At 41.1% G+C, this 18170-nt stretch overlaps 2 protein-coding genes across 2 annotated transcripts in view; one reads left to right on the plus strand and one right to left on the minus strand.

Moving 5' to 3' along the window:
- The window catches only part of eif3hb (eukaryotic translation initiation factor 3, subunit H, b), a 153300-nt gene extending 144766 nt beyond the window's left edge, over positions 1-8534 (minus strand). Inside the window, exon 1 of the mRNA XM_059984040.1 lies at positions 8410-8534. Within this exon, the coding sequence (XP_059840023.1) occupies positions 8410-8499 (90 nt within the window). The 5' untranslated portion in view covers positions 8500-8534. The remainder of the gene's footprint in view (positions 1-8409) is intronic.
- A 366-nt stretch (positions 8535-8900) lies between these two features.
- On the plus strand, positions 8901-17568 carry utp23 (UTP23 small subunit processome component). The gene is made up of 3 exons (XM_059984053.1): positions 8901-9222; positions 10124-10298; positions 17150-17568. Exons 1-3 carry the CDS (start codon positions 9035-9037, stop codon positions 17519-17521), a joined length of 735 nt encoding a protein of 244 aa, XP_059840036.1. The 5' UTR covers positions 8901-9034; the 3' UTR covers positions 17522-17568.
- Positions 17569-18170: the final 602 nt, after the last annotated feature.

Below are 18170 nucleotides of genomic sequence, written 5' to 3' on the forward strand. Positions count from 1 at the left end.
CCATGGTGAACATTAATTTGAAAGAGCATTCAGGGTACCAAGAACTCAATAAATGCTCTGAATAATGGACACCAATGACTAGCAAGAAAAGCAATTCATATATACAAATGTCAGTAAAATCCTGGACACTAGATCAAAATAGATGATGGAAAAAAAAATCAGATAAATTTTACTTGAGATAAATTTACTTGAACTATTTATCACAGATGAAGGCACCATCCATCCATCCATTCACCTAGTATAGGTAGCTGATAGAAAAGATAATGGGCGTGTATAAGAACTGGTTACAGATTCAGATTTACTTGCAACACATACATTGAGACATACTGTGAAATGCACCATTTGTGTTAACAACTAACACAACCAAGGGATGTGCTGGGAGCAACTCACATGTCACCACATATTCCAGCACAACAATATTCGGCAGGTCAACACAGAACACAATGAGCAACAAAATAACAACAGCAAAACAAGCCCCATTCCTCCCTCCCACACACCCACATACACAGACAGGCCTCCAATCTCCAATAGAACTGCTCTAGGACTCAATGGCCAAATGGCCACCTTCTAATATTGTTATTAAATACACACACTATGCAGTTCCTCAGATAACAGAAAGTCAATGCTCTCATGCTGAAACATGTACGACCTTTAGTCTTTGGGTGATAAGTGCTGCACCCCACAGGAATCAACCATTGTTAAGTATTATAAAAGGGAAAGCTGAGGGGTAAGTGAGAAGATGCATATTCCATACCTTCTCATCTCCACGATGTGAAATCCTATCCACCAAAAACTATCTGCATGTTATCATTTCAGAGGATCTGTCCTTGGCCCAGCACCAAGTGCAATTATGAAGAAAGCACAGCATTACCTCTCGTTCCTTCGAAGGTTGCAAAGATTCTGCATGACATCTAAAACTCCGACAATCTTCCACAGATGTGTGCAGAATATGGCCTGGTATAAAAACACCAATGCCCTTGAAAGCAAAATCCTACAAACAGTAGTCGATACAGCCGAGTCCATCATGGGTAAAGCCCTTCTCATCTGCACAGAGCAGCATCCATCATCAAAGACCCCCACCACTTTGGTCATGCTCCCCCCAGGAGCTTCAGAACGCATTCCACCAGGTTCAGGAACAATTACTACCCCTCAACCATCAGGCTCTTGACCAGTGGGGATAACTTCACTCACCCCATCACTGAACTGTTACCACAACCTGAGGACTCACTTTCAAGGACTCTTCCTCCCATTTTCTCAATATTTATTGTTGATTTATTGATTATTATTTCTTTTTTTTTGTATGTAACGCCCCCCTCACCAGGCCTGTATGCAAACATGCCTCATTAACCAACTCTGCTAACAGCCACAAGTCTGCACAGTGAGAAGGCCACCTTTCATAAACAACATACATCTAGGATCATTATGATTTGGAGTTCAACCATAGGAACGTTGAGACATTTTGATTAGAGAAACCACAATTTGAGCAAATGCTGTATAGATACTACCCTTACATAATTGTCGGTCAGCAAGAAATAACAGATCATACACTGCATGAAATTATAAAGAAAATTTACAAATTTCAGCTTTATCGAAGTCAGTCAGAAAAAGGAAAAAAATAAAAGGGCCCATTAGTTAACCCAGTCCAAATATGCATATTAAGTTGGAGCTCATCTTGAAGTTGTCGTTTTTCTCACGCATTGGACCCATGGTCAGCGTGAGAGCATGCAAAAGCTTCTGAATGCTACTCGAAAACCATCCTGAACTAATGGGTGCTCTCTCGGGAGTATTGGCCCTTCGTCCTTGGAGCCATTCATCTGCACAAAGCACTTCATGCAAGAGGGATGCTCCTTCCCACAGCATCTTCAGCCATCTTCCCTCCTGTCCTCTCTGCTGTTCCCACAAAAAAAAACTAAACACCATCAGCGTCCATCACAAATCTCCCTCTGCTCACCTCTCCCTAGAGCCTTCACCCAATTCCACCATCTTGAATGGCTGACACAACATTCCCAAATTGAACATCAAAGCCCCTTATCTTTAGCCAAAACCAAAACATCCTTCCAGCAGGACACACTGCTTTTGCAGCTGCTAAAATAAAATATCTACAGCATAACAGTAGAAATCTTAACCAGAGCATTACTTGTATTTGCACAGTTTGTCTTTTGCACATTTGTTGTTTGTCCATTATGTAGGGTACGGTCTTTCATTGGGTTCATTACGTTTCTTGGATTTACTGAGAATGCCCGCAAGAAAGCAAATCTCAGTGTTGCATATGGTGACATATATGTACTTTGATAACATGTTTGATTTGAACTCTGCTGTATGGATTCCTACCTTGAACAGTCTAAGTCAAGTTGCCTGTCAGTATAATTACACTGTTCTGGACTTGGGATTGCTGGATGCTAACGAGATGTCTTCATCAAATATCTCTTACACCAGGGGATCCCAGCCTCTTTTATGCTACGGATCCTTACCATAGGGTTTGAGGACCCCAGGCTGGGAACCCCTGCCTTGCACCAATGAGCACAAGTAGGGAAACTACTAATACCAACGTTTCATTGCTGAACATATTGGCCACATCTGTGGCAGCCAAGATAATTCAAGAAAGTGACAAAATATAGTATCTTCAATTGTCTAAAATTAATGGCTTTATTGAAATTATTTAAAATGGTGCCTACACATCACATAAATCTAAAGCTAAATGATTGAAAGTGCTACTAAATGGAAAGGCACCAGTAGCTAGGAGGCAGCCCCTGAAGAGGAGGAAATCCAACCCACTTGCTACTACCACACAACAATCCTTTTCAGGATTGGACCTTGCTGGTCTATGTAGACGTCTAAACAAATGACTAAACTGTGATTCTGATCACAAACAAGAGAAAACCTGCAGATGTTGGAAATCCAAGCAACACACACAAAATGCTGGAGGAATTCTGGAAATGTCCTAGGATGACACTCTGACAAATGATGAGGATTTTGATTTTCAGACTCCATCCAGGCAGACAGTAGGGGTGCAGACAGATTACAGGGACAGCGAAACACAAACTGACCCATACTCTCCAGAATATGTTGTGCGTCCTGGATCAGCTCCTGAGCTCCACACACTTGCTGCATTGAAATTTGGTGAGTCATATGTAAACGTGGAAGAATATTTAGTAAGTTATTAATCTAATGACACTTAAGGAATGCTCAAAAGTGATCAATTATGGGGTACTCCATGCTCTACTTTGACTTGCAATTAAAATAAAATTAATAAAAATAGAAACATAGAAAACCTACAACACAAGAGGACATGAGTTGAGAGTTAGGGGGCAAAAGTTTAAGGGTAACATGAGGGGTAACTTCTTTACTCAGAGAGTGGTGGCTGTGTGGAACGGGCTTCCGGTAGAAGTTGTGGAGGCGCGTTCAGTATTGTCATTTAAAGTAAAATTTCATAGATATATGGACAGGAAAGGAATGGAGGGTTATGGGCTGAGTGTGGGTCAGTGGGACTAGGTGAGAGTGAGTGTTCGGCACGGACTAGAAGGGCCAAGATGGCCTGTTTCCGTGCTGTAATTGTTATATGGTTAACTCAGCAGGCCAGGCAGCATCTATGGAAAAGAGTACAGTCGATATTTCAGGTCAAGACCCTTCGATCAGTTTAAGGTCAAGACTCTGAATGGACTACTCAAGGTCCAGTCTTCATTTCATGGTTGCTCTGGTAGTGTGCTTTGGGTCATTGTGCTGCTGAAAGATGAACTTCCTCCCCAGTTTAAGCTTTCTGGCTGTGGCATGTTTTTATCCAGGATCTCTCTGTACTTAGCAGCATTCATCTTCCCATCAGTCCTGACCAGATTTCCAGTCCCTGCTGCTGAAAAGCATCCCTATAGCATGATGCTTTCTCCTCCATACTTTAAAGTAGTACCTAGCTGATGCACGGTATTGGATTTACACCATTTGTACCACTTAGTGCAGAGGCCAAAATGTTCCACTTTAGTCTTGTCCGATCACCAGACCTTCCGATCTTTACAGAATCTTCTAAGTGATGCTTTTCAAAGTCTTTATGGGCAAGGATACGCTTTTCTATTTAGTCATGGCTTCCTCCTTGCTACTCTTCCATAAATATCTGTTTTGTACAATGCCTTAGATTGTGGGGCCATAAACTTCACCTCCAGTTGCAGCCACTGACTTCTGCAGCTCACTCTGAGGCACAGTCGAGGCGATTACAACTGCCATTCTCCTCCGTAGGGGAATGTGTCCAGAAAGGAAAGGGACAGTTGAACCAGGGAGTCAGAGACAGAGTGGTCCCAGCAGAAACCCGAAAGGCATGAGAGGGGAAGATCTAACTGGTGGTGGGATCACAGTAGTGGATATGGCCGACAGTGGGCAGTTTTCAACATAGTGCAGGTTCCACCTTCACACAGTGTGTGCCCTGGACAACAACTGAAGCTGACTAATGGAAGCGTGAAAGAAGCTAATGGCCTAATGAGGCCAGTAAAGACAAGAGTTATGAGTGCAATACATCACAGGGACATCCTTCCTTACCAACATTATCAGCAGCCCCACAAACCAGAAGGTAATGCAGCCAGTTAGAAAGCTCTAAAAATGCAAGATTGTTGCTCTGACACCATTCAACTAGCTGATCTATCTCACTCCTGTACGTCCTCTTGCCACCATCTGAAAATCTGCCAACAATAGTTGTATTAACAGCAAATTTATAGATGGCATTTAATCCATGCCTAGCCACACAGTCATGGGTGTAGAGAGAGGAGAGCAGTGGGCTAAGCAGGCATCTCTGAGCTGTGCCAGCTAAGTTGAGGTGTTATTTCCAATCTGCACAGATTGGTCTTCATGTTAGGAAGTCAAGGATCCAGTTGCAGAGGGGTTTATAGAGGCCCAGGTTCTGGAGCTTTTCGATCAGAACGGTAGGAATGATGGTGCTAAATACGGAGCTGTAGTCAATAAACAGCATCCTGACATAGGTATGTGTATTGTCCAGGTGATCCAAGACCATGTGAAGAGCCAATGAAATCACGTCCACCATGGACCTGTTGTGGCACAGGCAAACTGCAGTGGGTCCAGGTCCTTGCTGAGACAGGAGTTAATTCGAACCATAACCAACTTCTCAAAGCACTTCAGCACTGTAGATGCATGTGCTACTGGATGATAGCACCCTGCTCTTATTGGGTACTGGTATAATTGTTGCCTTTTGAAGCAGCTGAGAATTCCGACTGTTACAAGGAGAGACTGAAAATGTCTTTGAAGTTAGTTGGCATAGATTTTCAGAGCCCTACCAAGTACTCTATTTGGACCCGTCACTTTGCAAGGTTTCACCCTCTTGAAAGACAGTTTGATGTCAGTCTCTGAGACAGAGACCACAGGATCACCAGGTGCTGCAGGGATCCAACTACCTCCCCCAACTATGAAAACATTAAGGAACCATCTGGAGCATTACAAGACCATATGACATAGGAGCAGAATTAGGCCTTTCAGTCCATCGAGTGTGCTCCATCATTCCATCATGGCTGATCACAGATCCTACTTAACCCCTTCTCACCATATCCTCTGATACCCTGACCAATTAGGAAACAATCAATTTCCACCTGAAATATACTCCACCGCAGCCTGTGGCAAAGGACTCCACAGATTCATCACTCTCTGGGTAAAAAACAAAATTCCTCCTTACCTCCATTCTAAAGGGTCACCCCTCAATTTTGAGGCTGTGCCCTCTAGTTCTGGATACCCCCACCAGAGGAAACATCCTCTCCACATCCACCCTATCTAGTCCTTTCAATATTCAGTAAGTTTCAAATGAGATCGCCCGCATTCTTCTGAATTCCAGTGAGTACAGGTGCAAAGCTGCCAAACGCTCCACGCGTTAACCCCTTCATTCCCTGAATCATCTTCATGAACCTCCTCTTGACTCTCTCCAATAGCAACACATCCTTTCTGAGATATGGAGCCCAAAACTGTTGACAATACTTCAAGTTTGAGCTGACTAGTGTTTTATAAAGCCTCAATATCATCCCCTTGCATTTATACTCTATTCCCCTTGAAATAAACGCCAACATTGCATTTGCCTTCTTAACCACAGACTCAACCTGTAAATTAACCTTCTGGAAGTCTTGCACGAAGACTCCCCAATTCCCTCTGCACCTCTGATGTTTGAACATTCTCCCGATTCAGCTCTATTGTTCCTTTTATCGAAGTGCATTATCATACATTTCCCACTGTATTCCAACTACCACTTTTTTGCCCATTCTTCCAATTTGTCTAAGTTCTGCTGCAATCGCATTGCTTCCTCAGCACTACCTACCCCTCCACCTATCTTCGTATCATATGCAAACTTTGCCACAAAGCCATCAATTCCATTATCCAAATCACTGACAAGTAATGTGAAAAGTAGCAGTCCCAAAACTGACTCCTGAGGAACACATCTGGGCACTGGCAGCCAATCAAAAAAGGACCCATTTTTCTAATTCGCTGCCTCCTGCCTGTCAGCCATTCATCTATCCATTCCAGTATCCTTCCTGTAATACCATAGGGTTTTATCTCGTTAAGCAGCCTCATATGAGGCTCCTTATCGAATGCGTTCTGAAAATCTAAATAAATGACATTCACTGCCTTTTTGTCCACCCTGCTTGTTACTTCCTTGAAGAACTCTTAACAGATTTATCAGGCAAGAAAACCATGCTGACTTTGACTTACTTTTTCATTAGTCTCCAAGTACCCCAAAATCTCATCCTTACTAATTGATTCCAACACTTTCCCAACCACTGAGGTTAGTCTAACTGGCCTGTAATTTCCTTTCTTTTGCCTTCCTCCATTCTTAAAAGAGTGGAGTGACATTGGAAATCTTCCAGTCCTCTGGGACCATGCCAGAATCAAGTGATTCTTCAAAGATCAGGACCAATGCATCTGTTATTTCTTCAGTAACTTCTCTCAGGACTCTGGGATGTAGTCCATCTGGTCCAGGTGAGTTATCAAACTTAAGACCTTTCAGTTTGCCTAGCATTTTTTCCTTTGTAATAGCAATGACACTCACAAACCTATGGCACACTGCTAGTGTCTTCCACAGTGAGGACTGATGGAAAGTACCCATTAGAATCATCCAGCATTTCTTTGTCCCCATTACGATCTCATCAGCATCATTTTCCAGTGATCCAATATCAATTCTCACCTCCTTTTACTCATAATATAACTGAAAAAGCTGTTAGTATCCTGCTGTATATTATTGGCTAGTTCACTCTCACATTTCATCTTTTCCCTTCTCATAGCTTCTTTAGTTGCTTTTTGTTGGATTTTGATAGCTTCCCAATCAACCAACTTCCCACGCACTTTTGCTACCATTATGGTCTCCTTAAATAAAAATGGACACCTTCCCTGAGTGAGGAGTCTAAAATCCCAATCACACCCTCAGTAAAAAGGACTGGATCAGGATTTGGTTGAGAATAGAAATTCTCAGAGGATGGTGATTTATTATCCCTATCCTCCAGAGCTGTAGGGAGTCAGTGATCAAAAGTAGAAAAATTAAAATTTGATTCTCAGGAAAATTAAGTGGAGTGGGGTCATGACTGGAAAATGAAGATGAGATAGATAAGCCATGGTTTTGATGAATCAGGAGAGCAGACGGGAAAGGTCAAAGTTAGTACTCTTGACGAAGGGTCTCGGCTCAAAACTTCGACAGTGCTTCTCCTTATAGATGCTGCCTGGCCTGCTGTGTTCCACCAGCAGTTTGTGTGTGAAGTTAATATTCTTGTTCCTTTAACAAAGTCAAACTAGAATATATTGTCACACACACACACACACACACAATGCTGGAGCAACTCAGCAGGTCAGGCAGCATCTGGAGGAAAATCAACAACAGATAATAGTGATAATAATTAGCCCAACTCTGATAAATGTTCCTGACTTACTGAGTTCAGCATATATTGTGTGTGTTGCTCTTGATTGTCATATGCACAAGTGTAATGACAAACTTTCTTGGAGCAGCATCACAAGCACAGAGCATCAAGTCATCAACAAACACCAAAAAAACATGTAAATTAAACAAAATACACACAACTTTCACAAGCAAATATATTTAGATCAAATAAAGTCCAGTTGACTGCAAAGTGGACAGTGTTCATAGTGTTGGTAAACGGTTGAGATTAGGGTCTTGCCGATTGGTCCAAGAACCGGGTGGTTGAAGGGAGGAATTCAGCCTCCTGCCCGATGGTACCTGTGAGACGAGTCTCCCTGAGTTTGTGTATAGCGACAACAGGGGACGCCGCACGTGTAAGGCCACCAGTACCGGGCATCAAGCATCGGGCCATCGCTCACACACGCTACACGCCTGCTCCCTTTATAGCCGGACTCCAGGCGGCTGAACCTTCGGCTGACTCCCTTTTATTCCCCGAGGTTCGCGCCCCGGGCCTTAACATCGTTACTTACGAGTCCGTCGATCTGAACCTGCTTGACGGGAGAGTCGAGCCCCGATGCCGCTGCAGCCGCCGCACTCCCCGCTTCCCTCCGCGCCGCCATCCTGCTGGTGAAAGGAGCGGAAACGAGTGGGTGGCACAACTGCGTCCGCTGGATGCACCGAACGGGGAAAAGATGTCCGCCGCAAACAGGTGAATCTTCAACTGAATCTTTCCTTTTTATCTCAAATTATGAGACAAAAAAATTCATAATAGTTGGTACAATCACATATACAAGGTATAGAGTTTAATCCGGCAAGTGACTTAACTATTCAGCTTCTTTTAGTTATTTGCATCCTTCTTTTAAATGAAAGGTGTATTTTGTAATATGTCACTGTTTTCGTTCACTCCTAATACTTACAAAGACTAAGGATGATGTATTTTATGAACTTTTTTTGCCTGTTTCTAAAAGACAGACAGTCCTGTCCTTCGGAACTAGGGAATGGTTAGCGGTTGCACCTGGAAACCACGTGGTTCCGGCAATGCCAATTGCTGGTGTAGTAACGCTGGAGTTGAGGTGGTTTCTGCTACCGTTTTCTTTCAATTTTGTTTTTATTTACGCAAGTACATTACCTACGCAACTTTCCTAACTACAGAAGATGAAAATTAAACGACAGAAAACCGCAAGAAAACTTATTTCGTTTTATAAACATAACTATGGCTTCCGAGAACCTTTCCAGGTCCTTTTTGACGGGACTTTTTGTCAAGCCGCGCTGAAAAATAAAATTCAGATCAAAGAACAGATACCCAAGTATCTGATGGGAGAGGTACAGCTGTGCACGACTTCGTAAGTGTTTTCGTCAAATTGCATATTATTTTAACTCGGTAATGTATAGACATCTTGTTTTAGGGCATCACCGTCGTATGTGACGTGAAAATTCAGCTGCAGCAGTACAAAGACAGAAAGTAACTATAATTTACTACATGAATATTGCAAACTAAAGGAATAGCGTTCATGGACTTTTCAGAAATCTGACGGTGGGGGTGGGGGGGAAGAATCTGTTCCAGAATTGCGGGCCTTCAGCCTCCTCTATCCTCTCGCTGATGGTAGTAACGAGAAGAGGGATGGTGAGAACCTTTAGCAATTAATGCCGCCTTCTTGAGGTACCGAAAGTTGTAGATGTCCTCAGTGGTGGGAAGGGTTTTACTGTGATGCACCTGACCGTGTCTGTGACCCTGTACAACCTCTTATGATCCGGTGTATTAGAGGATGGGTGGTGGCATGGAGATGCCTGCAGGTCACCCTTGGGCAAGGTGTAGCACCTGCTTAGCACCCCACTCCCACCCCAGGGTCAAGGTCACGTGAAGCCCCATGGGAGCAGGTGGTGCATATCACAGGTCCTGGTTATGTGATCGCTGATGCCAGGCAGACAATCTTTGAAGTGTATTGATAGTGGCTCGGAGTCACCTGTAAAGACACTGCCCAGAAGAAGGCAATGGCAAACCACTTCCGTAGAAAGATTTGCCAAGAACAGTCATGGTCATGAGACCATGATCATCCACGTCATTCGATGCAGCACATAATGATGGTGATGATTTAGAGGCTTCTCAACAGGCTGCAAAGCAACCTGTCTGAATATTCCCTGCTGTATATTTATAGAGATTTGCAAGAGTGTTTGATGACATACCAAATCTTATTAGTTCAATAAGAGTAAAATGAACTCATGTGTTTCTTTTTAATTCTCTAGTTGTGTCCTGAAAGAGCTGGAATCTCTTGGGAAGGAATTATATGGTGCCAAATTGATAGCCCAACGATTTCAAGTTAGAAACTGCAGTCATTTCAAAAACCCTGAAAGTGCCTCGGCTTGTCTTTTGTCGATGGTTAAAGACAATAATCCTCATCACTACTTTGTGGCCACGCAGGTAACTTTTATAGAACTTTGGCATCTCTTTTATTATTTTTGCTTAGAAATTTGGATTTTGACCATTGCTGAACCAATTAAAGTGCTTTGTGAAGATTTACTTAACTTTGAGCATCAGTTTTTATTTAGTTCTTTTTATTTAGAGATACAGCACATTAACAGGCCCTTCTGGCCCATGTTGCCAAATTACACTTGTATGTGACCAATTAATCTGTACGGTTTCTGAATGTGGGAAGAAGCTGGAGTGTCTTGAGAGCCCCACACAGTCACGGAAAGAACATGCAGCAGCAGAATTGAACCTGTATCATTGGCACTGTAATGGTCTTATGCCAACCACTACGATACTATGCCACAACCCAGTCTTTACCCCCATAGTTTTTGATGAGACAGTTCCGGGTCAAACCCAGCCACAATAAGGAGATTTTGTTCATTCTACTTCAGTTGCTTTAATCAGACTGTAAGTCATGCGTGATGGTCAGCAGCTTCATTTATAGGCAGTTGCAATCAGTTTGTAACATATCTAATTTATTCATTTATAACACGGTACAATCATCTCACTTTGGGGTCAATGTCACTGCTTGGAATCACTGTATTTGTCACCGTGGAGTAGAGAGCAAGTTTGTAAATCTAGCAGGAGCAAAGAATGTTGGGAATGGTGAGGGTGAAGAGGCATGGGAGGATTGCTGGTCAAGCTCTGAGACACCGGGCAAGGTCAGTTGATTCTAAACAATTGGTTTATTCATCATTACAGAATGTTTCTCTGGTGATTTCTGCTCCCTCCCTCTCCCTTCCCATTTTCCAAAACCATGATTCCTCTCTCCCTGCCCTCTTCGTGTTTTCAGTCCACAATAGAGACCCATATCAGAATCAGGTGTATATCACTCACATATATCATGAAGTCTCCTTTGTTTTTTTTTTGCAGCAGCAGTACAGTGAAATGCATACAATTAGTATAGTACTGTGCAAAAAATCTTAGGCATCCTAGTTTACATATGTATGTCCTTAAGACTTTTGACATGTATGACGTAAAATTTATTGTTTAATTTTAGTCAAGTCTGCTGTATCTGGGATTCCAACTTTTCCTTCTACAACTTTCATGCTTGAGGCAAGTCACTTGCTTGGAAATGCAGCAAATGGAGAAGTGGCTTTACTTGTTTCATTGTACAACAGGTCAATGAATCTTATTACTCACTGTTTCTAAAAACATTGGCACATCCACAAACTACTTCAGTTGAAGGGGCTTGCAGCTAGAATCTCATGGTCCACTTTGTGGATCAAATTTCATAGTTTCATCAATCAGCACTTCTGGCACTGTCTTAAACAAGAAATTAGTTGACAGTTTAACTAACCAAAAAAAAAAATCATTATTCCTAGTGCCACGTTTGTTTTTTCATTGTGGCTATCTCTATGTAGACACACTGATTTGTCCTCGCCAGTTCATATTAAATAATATTATAACTTAGAAGTCATTCACATAAGTTCCTAAGGAGGCAGCAACCATTTTACGTGTCACACTTAAAAACTGCAATCTCTCTGTGAGACTTACTTAAACACCATCACCCCTACTGGGGCATAGGCTGCAGTCAGTAGCTCACCAGAGTTACCTGCCCTGCGCCAGCCCTTCATGTTGTTCATTTCTCATTTTTAGAATCTTTTTATTGGTACGTAATCATCAACAGCTATAAAATGATACAAAGTTTTAACAGATTAATACGTATTGTAGTGTTCTCGCTCAGGTGTAAGAGAACTCTGAACTAAACACCAGGGTAAACCGTACTCAATGAAAACAGGATCACAGTAAGATTAACCATTTACTGTTCACTCTTCCTCATTAACGTATGGTGAAAACTGTTGATAAAACAATACAAAATGTATACAGTATTTGTTTCCTTCTTGATATCACACTTACATCGTAAATACTTGCAAAAGTAAAACTACAACAACTACATTACATTAAAGTGCAACATACAGTCAGTATCTACCTACGCCATTGACTGCTTTAAATACACTTCAACACAAACTATCCGCAACTCTTTAACTAACGAAAACATAAACCTTATCAACCGTCATTACTTTTAACAGAATCAGCGTTAACATTTTTAATTCAACACATCGATTATCTCATTAACTTAACGGCGTTGCTTCACTGATGTTTCTAGTGCGTAGAAAGAAAACTTTTCTTGCGCTGATCCCGCACATGAGCCCCCTCCTTCCCGTTTCTCCAAACCGGTATTTTCCCACAAGACGCGGCGAAACCGGGTGTGACATCATCGCATGCCGCGATATATCACAGACAACGAATTTACTTTAAACAATCTTAACTTTAACTAGAAAATGCTAACAAACAAATTACTAAAGCGAAAATATTATAAACTAAACAAATGCCATAAAGGCAACACATGTATACAATTAATAAAGCTGAAGAGAAGAAAAAAACTGATCTTGAAACATAAAAATGGAAAAAAATTTTATATATAGAAAAAAGAAGGAAAAAAAGAACCCCATCTAACTAAGAAAAAAACCCCACTAACTATATAAAAAAACCCATTAGGAATCAACCCTCCCAGAGCAATATGTTTGACCACCATCTAAATATATTTTTAAAAAGTCATCAACCGTCATTTCAAATTTATATTAAAAAAATAAAATTGGAAGGAAACCATATAACTTAATTCAAATTAAATGATAATATTTGGCAAAAGAACCCCACCTTCTCTCAAAATCAAATCGAGGATCAAAAGTTCTACTAATTTTTTTCCAAACTAAGACATAACATCACTTGAGAAAACCATTCAATGTAGGGGAAGAAATATCTTTCCATTTTAATAAAATAGCTCTTCTTGCCAGCAGTGTAACAAATACAATTACATGTTGGTCTGAAGATGAGATGAGGGTCCGGATTTCTTTTGGAGCTTCTGAGAGTGGCCATAATTATATCTGATCCGACTGAATAAAGTTGAGATTACAAAGTTTAAATCGGAAAAGGGAGAGATTAAAGGCAGACAAGAAGCAGCTAGTCTTACATGTCCGAAACCAGGAGGCGGAGTTCCCTTCATGTTGCTAACAGGTGTGGCCCATTTTCTTGGTATATACTTCCTCTCCCAGGTATGAGGACTTTGGGCTTCTGTTGGCCTTTTGGGTTGCACTGTGGCGACCCACTTCCCAGCGCACTCGAACCGGCTCACAAAGTGGCGCGTGCCGGCATTGAGGCCGATCCCAAAAAGGGCGCCAGGCCTTCTTCACCGGCAAGGGGGAAAGCCCACGCATGGGACGGGACTGTGAATATGCGCCCCCTACAGCATTCCCGCCCAGGAAGTACGGGAACAGGAAGGCTTTAAAGCGAGGCCACGAAGTTTGAATAAATCTCTTTTACAACTGCAACTCACTGACTGCGAGTCGTTATTTCAGCGCTGTGTGTAGCACACTGCTACAGCACTGGGTTTTTATGGGATGGTGTTGCTAGCCCAGAACCCAACCCTCCTCCCTTTGCAGCTGGGCTTGGGACTTTCCATGGTGGAGTTCCATGAGTTTTTTGTAGAAATTAATTGCACTGTAAACAGAAACAAATAACATTTGTAACTTGATAAGTGATATCGATCGAGTGAACAACCAGAAAGTTTACAAGGGCAGAAATGGCTGTAACAAGAATCACCCTTTGTAAAAATAATCAGAGAGGCACAGAAAGACCCGCTAGAATTCCCTGATCTTCTGTGGACAGTCAATAGAGAGAAAAGGTATTACCTGGGTAAAGTGTCTATGCTAGCCAGGCTTTCCTTATGGTCCCAATTTCTACATTTCCATGTGGCCCTCCTCATCTGCGATGGTTGCTGGAGAGTTATTAACCTTATGTATTTGGAGCTCCTGACTCTTAATAGTGTACTTCGTTCGTTAAACTGGTGGATCTCCATCCCATTGGCTCAGGGTCACCTTTTCATAAAAAGGGACTTTGCATTCTCCACCATTAACACTGCGTTCAACTGCATCTCTTCATTTCATGCACATCTGCTCACACACCCCATCCTCCCGCCAACTTCTGGTTCTAGTTCACAGCTACAATCAATGTTTCATGGTTGTGCCACTCCAGGCTTTCAACTCTGACTGGCTCAAATCAGTTAAACTAGGCGACCCAGCTTCTGAGGCTACGTCCACACTAGTCCAAATAATTTTGAAAATGCCAGTTTTGCGTAAAAATGATAGGTGTCCACACCAAGCGTTTTTAAAAGTACCTCCACCCTCATTAAAATGGGTATTTGGGCGAATCTCCTCCTACTGGGCATGCACAGGACACATCTACAGAAAACAAGTGACATGTTTGGTGTTGAATCTCACTGTGAAAATGCACATTTCTGCAGTTACAAACTAGAAAAACAAAGGAAATTGCCAAACGACGGACGGCTGTTGGCTCTCGCGCAGGGGGACTTAAAACTAAAGAAAAACAAATACTGGAGTGTATGGAGGCAACCAACGAGTTCACAGACAGTATGACCTGGCTGATGAAGAACATTGAAAAACTGACTAACTCTGTTGCATTGATAAAGCCCCTTGTTAAATGTATAAAATGAGTCAGCATCACTGTTATCTTGTATTTCCATACAATGTTACATTAGGCTGTTACACATCTATTGTCAGAGAAGTACTTGCATAAATAGGTAAACCACCTTCATACGAGCAAGGACAGAAAACAGGGAAAAGTGAGTATACTTATTTATTCAGTAAGTTATGGGTCAAAGTGTTTGGTGAGTACATTTCTAACTCTGCATTTCTAGCTTAGAGAAAATTAGAAGTCGAACCTTTATTTGATTTTGAGAAGAGATGGGGCTCATTTGCTTGTTGTTATCATTTCAGTTAACTGATAGATTTCCTCCACGATCTAAGTGTAAATTTTTTTTGATGTATCTTTCTTGATGGCAGTTTGATGTTTATTTTTAGCTTACTGTATGACACATGGCTCCGTGGTTGTACCCCCGATGGGTTTCTTTTTTTTTCCTCACTTTTCTTGCTTAGTAGGCTTTTTATTCACAAGAATTTTCTATCTTGATTTTTCTTATCATGTTATTTCCACCTCCATCATTTGCTTTATCTCTAAGTTTGGTCAGTTTCCTCTCCTCCGACTGACCAGTCCCAGGAATCAGTTTATAGTGAACCTTTAATGTAGTCCCTCTGAGACACAGGCACTGCGAAGTTCACTTTCTATTATGCATCCCTTTGTATCCCTTTGAATTTCTTTGTTTCACACTATTTGAAAAACTATTCTCTTTTGTATTCTCTTGCCAAGATGGAAAACTTCCAATCTTCCCATCTATCTGTAATCTCTGAGATTCATCTTTTCTCCAGACATTTTTATCCACTTGGCTTTCCACCATCTGCAATGAGGATATATTACATCCTTTTCTTCCATGCATCCATTAATATCAGTTGTAAATGATTGAAGCCAGGTGTTGATGCTATGATACCACACCAGCCATGCCAACCTGAAAATTACATTTATTCTTCCTCTGGTTTTCACTGTTATCCCCAACCCCATTTTGACCAATAACCTCTCAAATTTTCTAAGCTCCTTGCTACCATGTCATAAATAATTATAACAGATTCAAACTTAATAACATGGTGTTCTGGTTTCTCACTGTCTGTACATTTGATTTATATTTTTTGTCTTCTAATCTTAGGGGACCATACTAAATTACAGAATTATCAAAACCAATGCATTTACTTTCTCTAAACCACATAATTTTAAAGTAGTATGATGTAAGGCATGAGACCTGGGAACTTACAGCATTTAGTTCACTAATTCTTCACTATGGCATTACTATTTCCAAGATATTTTTGAAGACTTCTATCATTATCATTTCTCTTTCTTCTCCATGTAGTGTTAATTTAGCATTGCTTATTTTATATAAATAACAAAGCTCCAACAATGTTATCTTAATTTTCATATTTTTATTTGTCTTCCTTCAAGCCATGTTGAACTACTTTTATTCAAGCATTTTTATTCCATTAGCAATTGTATATTAAACATTTTGAATTACATTATTTCTTTGAAAATTTGCTCTAGCTTACCTGCCTTATCTTTTCATAGCACAGTACAAACCCTTTGGCTCACAATGTTGTGCCAGCCTTTTAACTTACTCTTAGATTGCGCCATGGTAGCGTGACAGTTAGCACAATGCTATCACAGCTCGGGACATTCCAGAGTTCGGAATTCTGGCCCCGATCTGTAAGGATTCTGGGTATGTCCTCATGGAATGTATGAGTTTTCCCCAAGTGCTCCAGTTTCCTCCCACAGTTCAAAGACGTACATGGTGGGTTAATTGATCATTGCAAAAATTGTCCTGTGATTAGGTTAGGATTAATCAGGTTTGCTGTGGTAGTGTGGCTCAAAGGGCCAGACTAAAAATAACATAAAATAATCCTATCCTCTCACAAGGCCCTCCACTTTTCTATCATCCATGTGCCTGTCTTAAGTGGCTCTTAAATGTCCCAAATGTATTTCCCTCAATCACCACCCCTGCACCTGCCACACTCTGTGTAAAAATACATGCCTCCAATTGTCTTAAAATTATGTGGTCTCATTTCCACCCTGGGGAAAAGTCTCTGGCTGTCCACTCTATCAATGCCTCTTATCATCTTGTACACCTCTATTGTCAAAATAGTTTCTCAAATTGCCTTGGCTCACATTACTGTTGTTCAGACTTAATCTCCTTGTTTTAAATTCTGGTAATAGCTCTTCCTGATACTTCCTTGATATCACCATGCCAGTTTCCAACAACTTCTGGTACAAGTATTGTCTCATTTGATGGATAAGACAAAGATATTCTTATAATGATCGTTGTCATTATTTTAATTCTTTCACAGGATCCACAGTTAACAATGAAAATTAAGAATTTGCCAGGAGTCCCTCTGCTGTACATTATACAGAACACTATAGTCTTGGAGAAGCCTTCTTCCAAATCAATCGCACAGCTACCTTCACTGCACAGTCAGCAGTTTGTCCCTGTACACCAGCAGCAGACTATCCAACATTTGAAAGAACAGCAGGGCCTTGTGAAGGAATCTGAACCCCGGCTGAAGAAACGCAAAAGAAAAGGAGGTCCTAATCCGCTCAGTTGTCTTAAAAAGAAAGTGAAACCACCACAACAGCCAGCTAATGAGAAAAAGAAAAGGAGATCGAGGAAGAGAAGGAGAACAGCTCAATCAAGCAACAGCGGAGTAGAAATTTCTGTGTAACTGTGAAGTTTTTATGAACATTGGTCATAAAGTTTGTATGGATGTTGGTCGATGTGTTTTACAGTGTCTTTTTTCCATATCATTTGGGTTAGACATTTTCAGTTCGCAACAAGTTCAGATCACAACTTTACTATAAAACCTAATACAAAAAATGTTTTGAATTATATCAGTAGAAAAATATGTTGGACAAAAATGTTGTTACGTTTGGCTTTGTAATTTCGTACGAACCACTGCCTAACTGCTGATGGTCTGCAATTCATTTGCAGCGTATAAAGTAATTATTAATACAATGTTATAATGCTTTGCCGTAATGGATATCTCAACATTGGATATCTCAAATTTTCTTGAAGTATTAAATGTGAACTCTCTATCTGGTTTATCATCATGAAGTAACAACAAGGTACTTTCTGGTAGTAAAATTGCTATAGTTGAAAATATAAGACTGCCTCTAATACCATTTAGAATATCACCTTCACTAAATATATTTGAAGATATTTTCATAAATGAACTAACCAGCAGTCATAATTACATAATGGAAACCACTCCTCCCCTCTAATATGCTGAAGGGTCTCGGGCTGAAATGTTGACTGTACTCTTTTCCATAGATGCTGCCTGCTGAGTTCATCCAGCATATTTTGTATGTGTATTG

Source organism: Hypanus sabinus, chromosome 1 (genome assembly GCF_030144855.1).
Source record: "Hypanus sabinus isolate sHypSab1 chromosome 1, sHypSab1.hap1, whole genome shotgun sequence".
Taxonomy (NCBI): Eukaryota; Metazoa; Chordata; class Chondrichthyes; order Myliobatiformes; family Dasyatidae; genus Hypanus; species Hypanus sabinus.

What these genes read in the sequence shown, in the direction of transcription:
- utp23 (XM_059984053.1), top strand. Translation starts at nt 9,035, where the DNA reads ATGAAAATTAAACGACAGAAAACCGCAAGAAAACTTATTTCGTTTTAT. An exon ending in GTACAGCTGTGCACGACTTC is followed by an intron (nt 9,223 to 10,123) that starts GTAAGTGTTTTC and finishes TTAATTCTCTAG; the next exon opens with TTGTGTCCTGAAAGAGCTGG. An exon ending in ACTACTTTGTGGCCACGCAG is followed by an intron (nt 10,299 to 17,149) that starts GTAACTTTTATA and finishes ATTCTTTCACAG; the next exon opens with GATCCACAGTTAACAATGAA.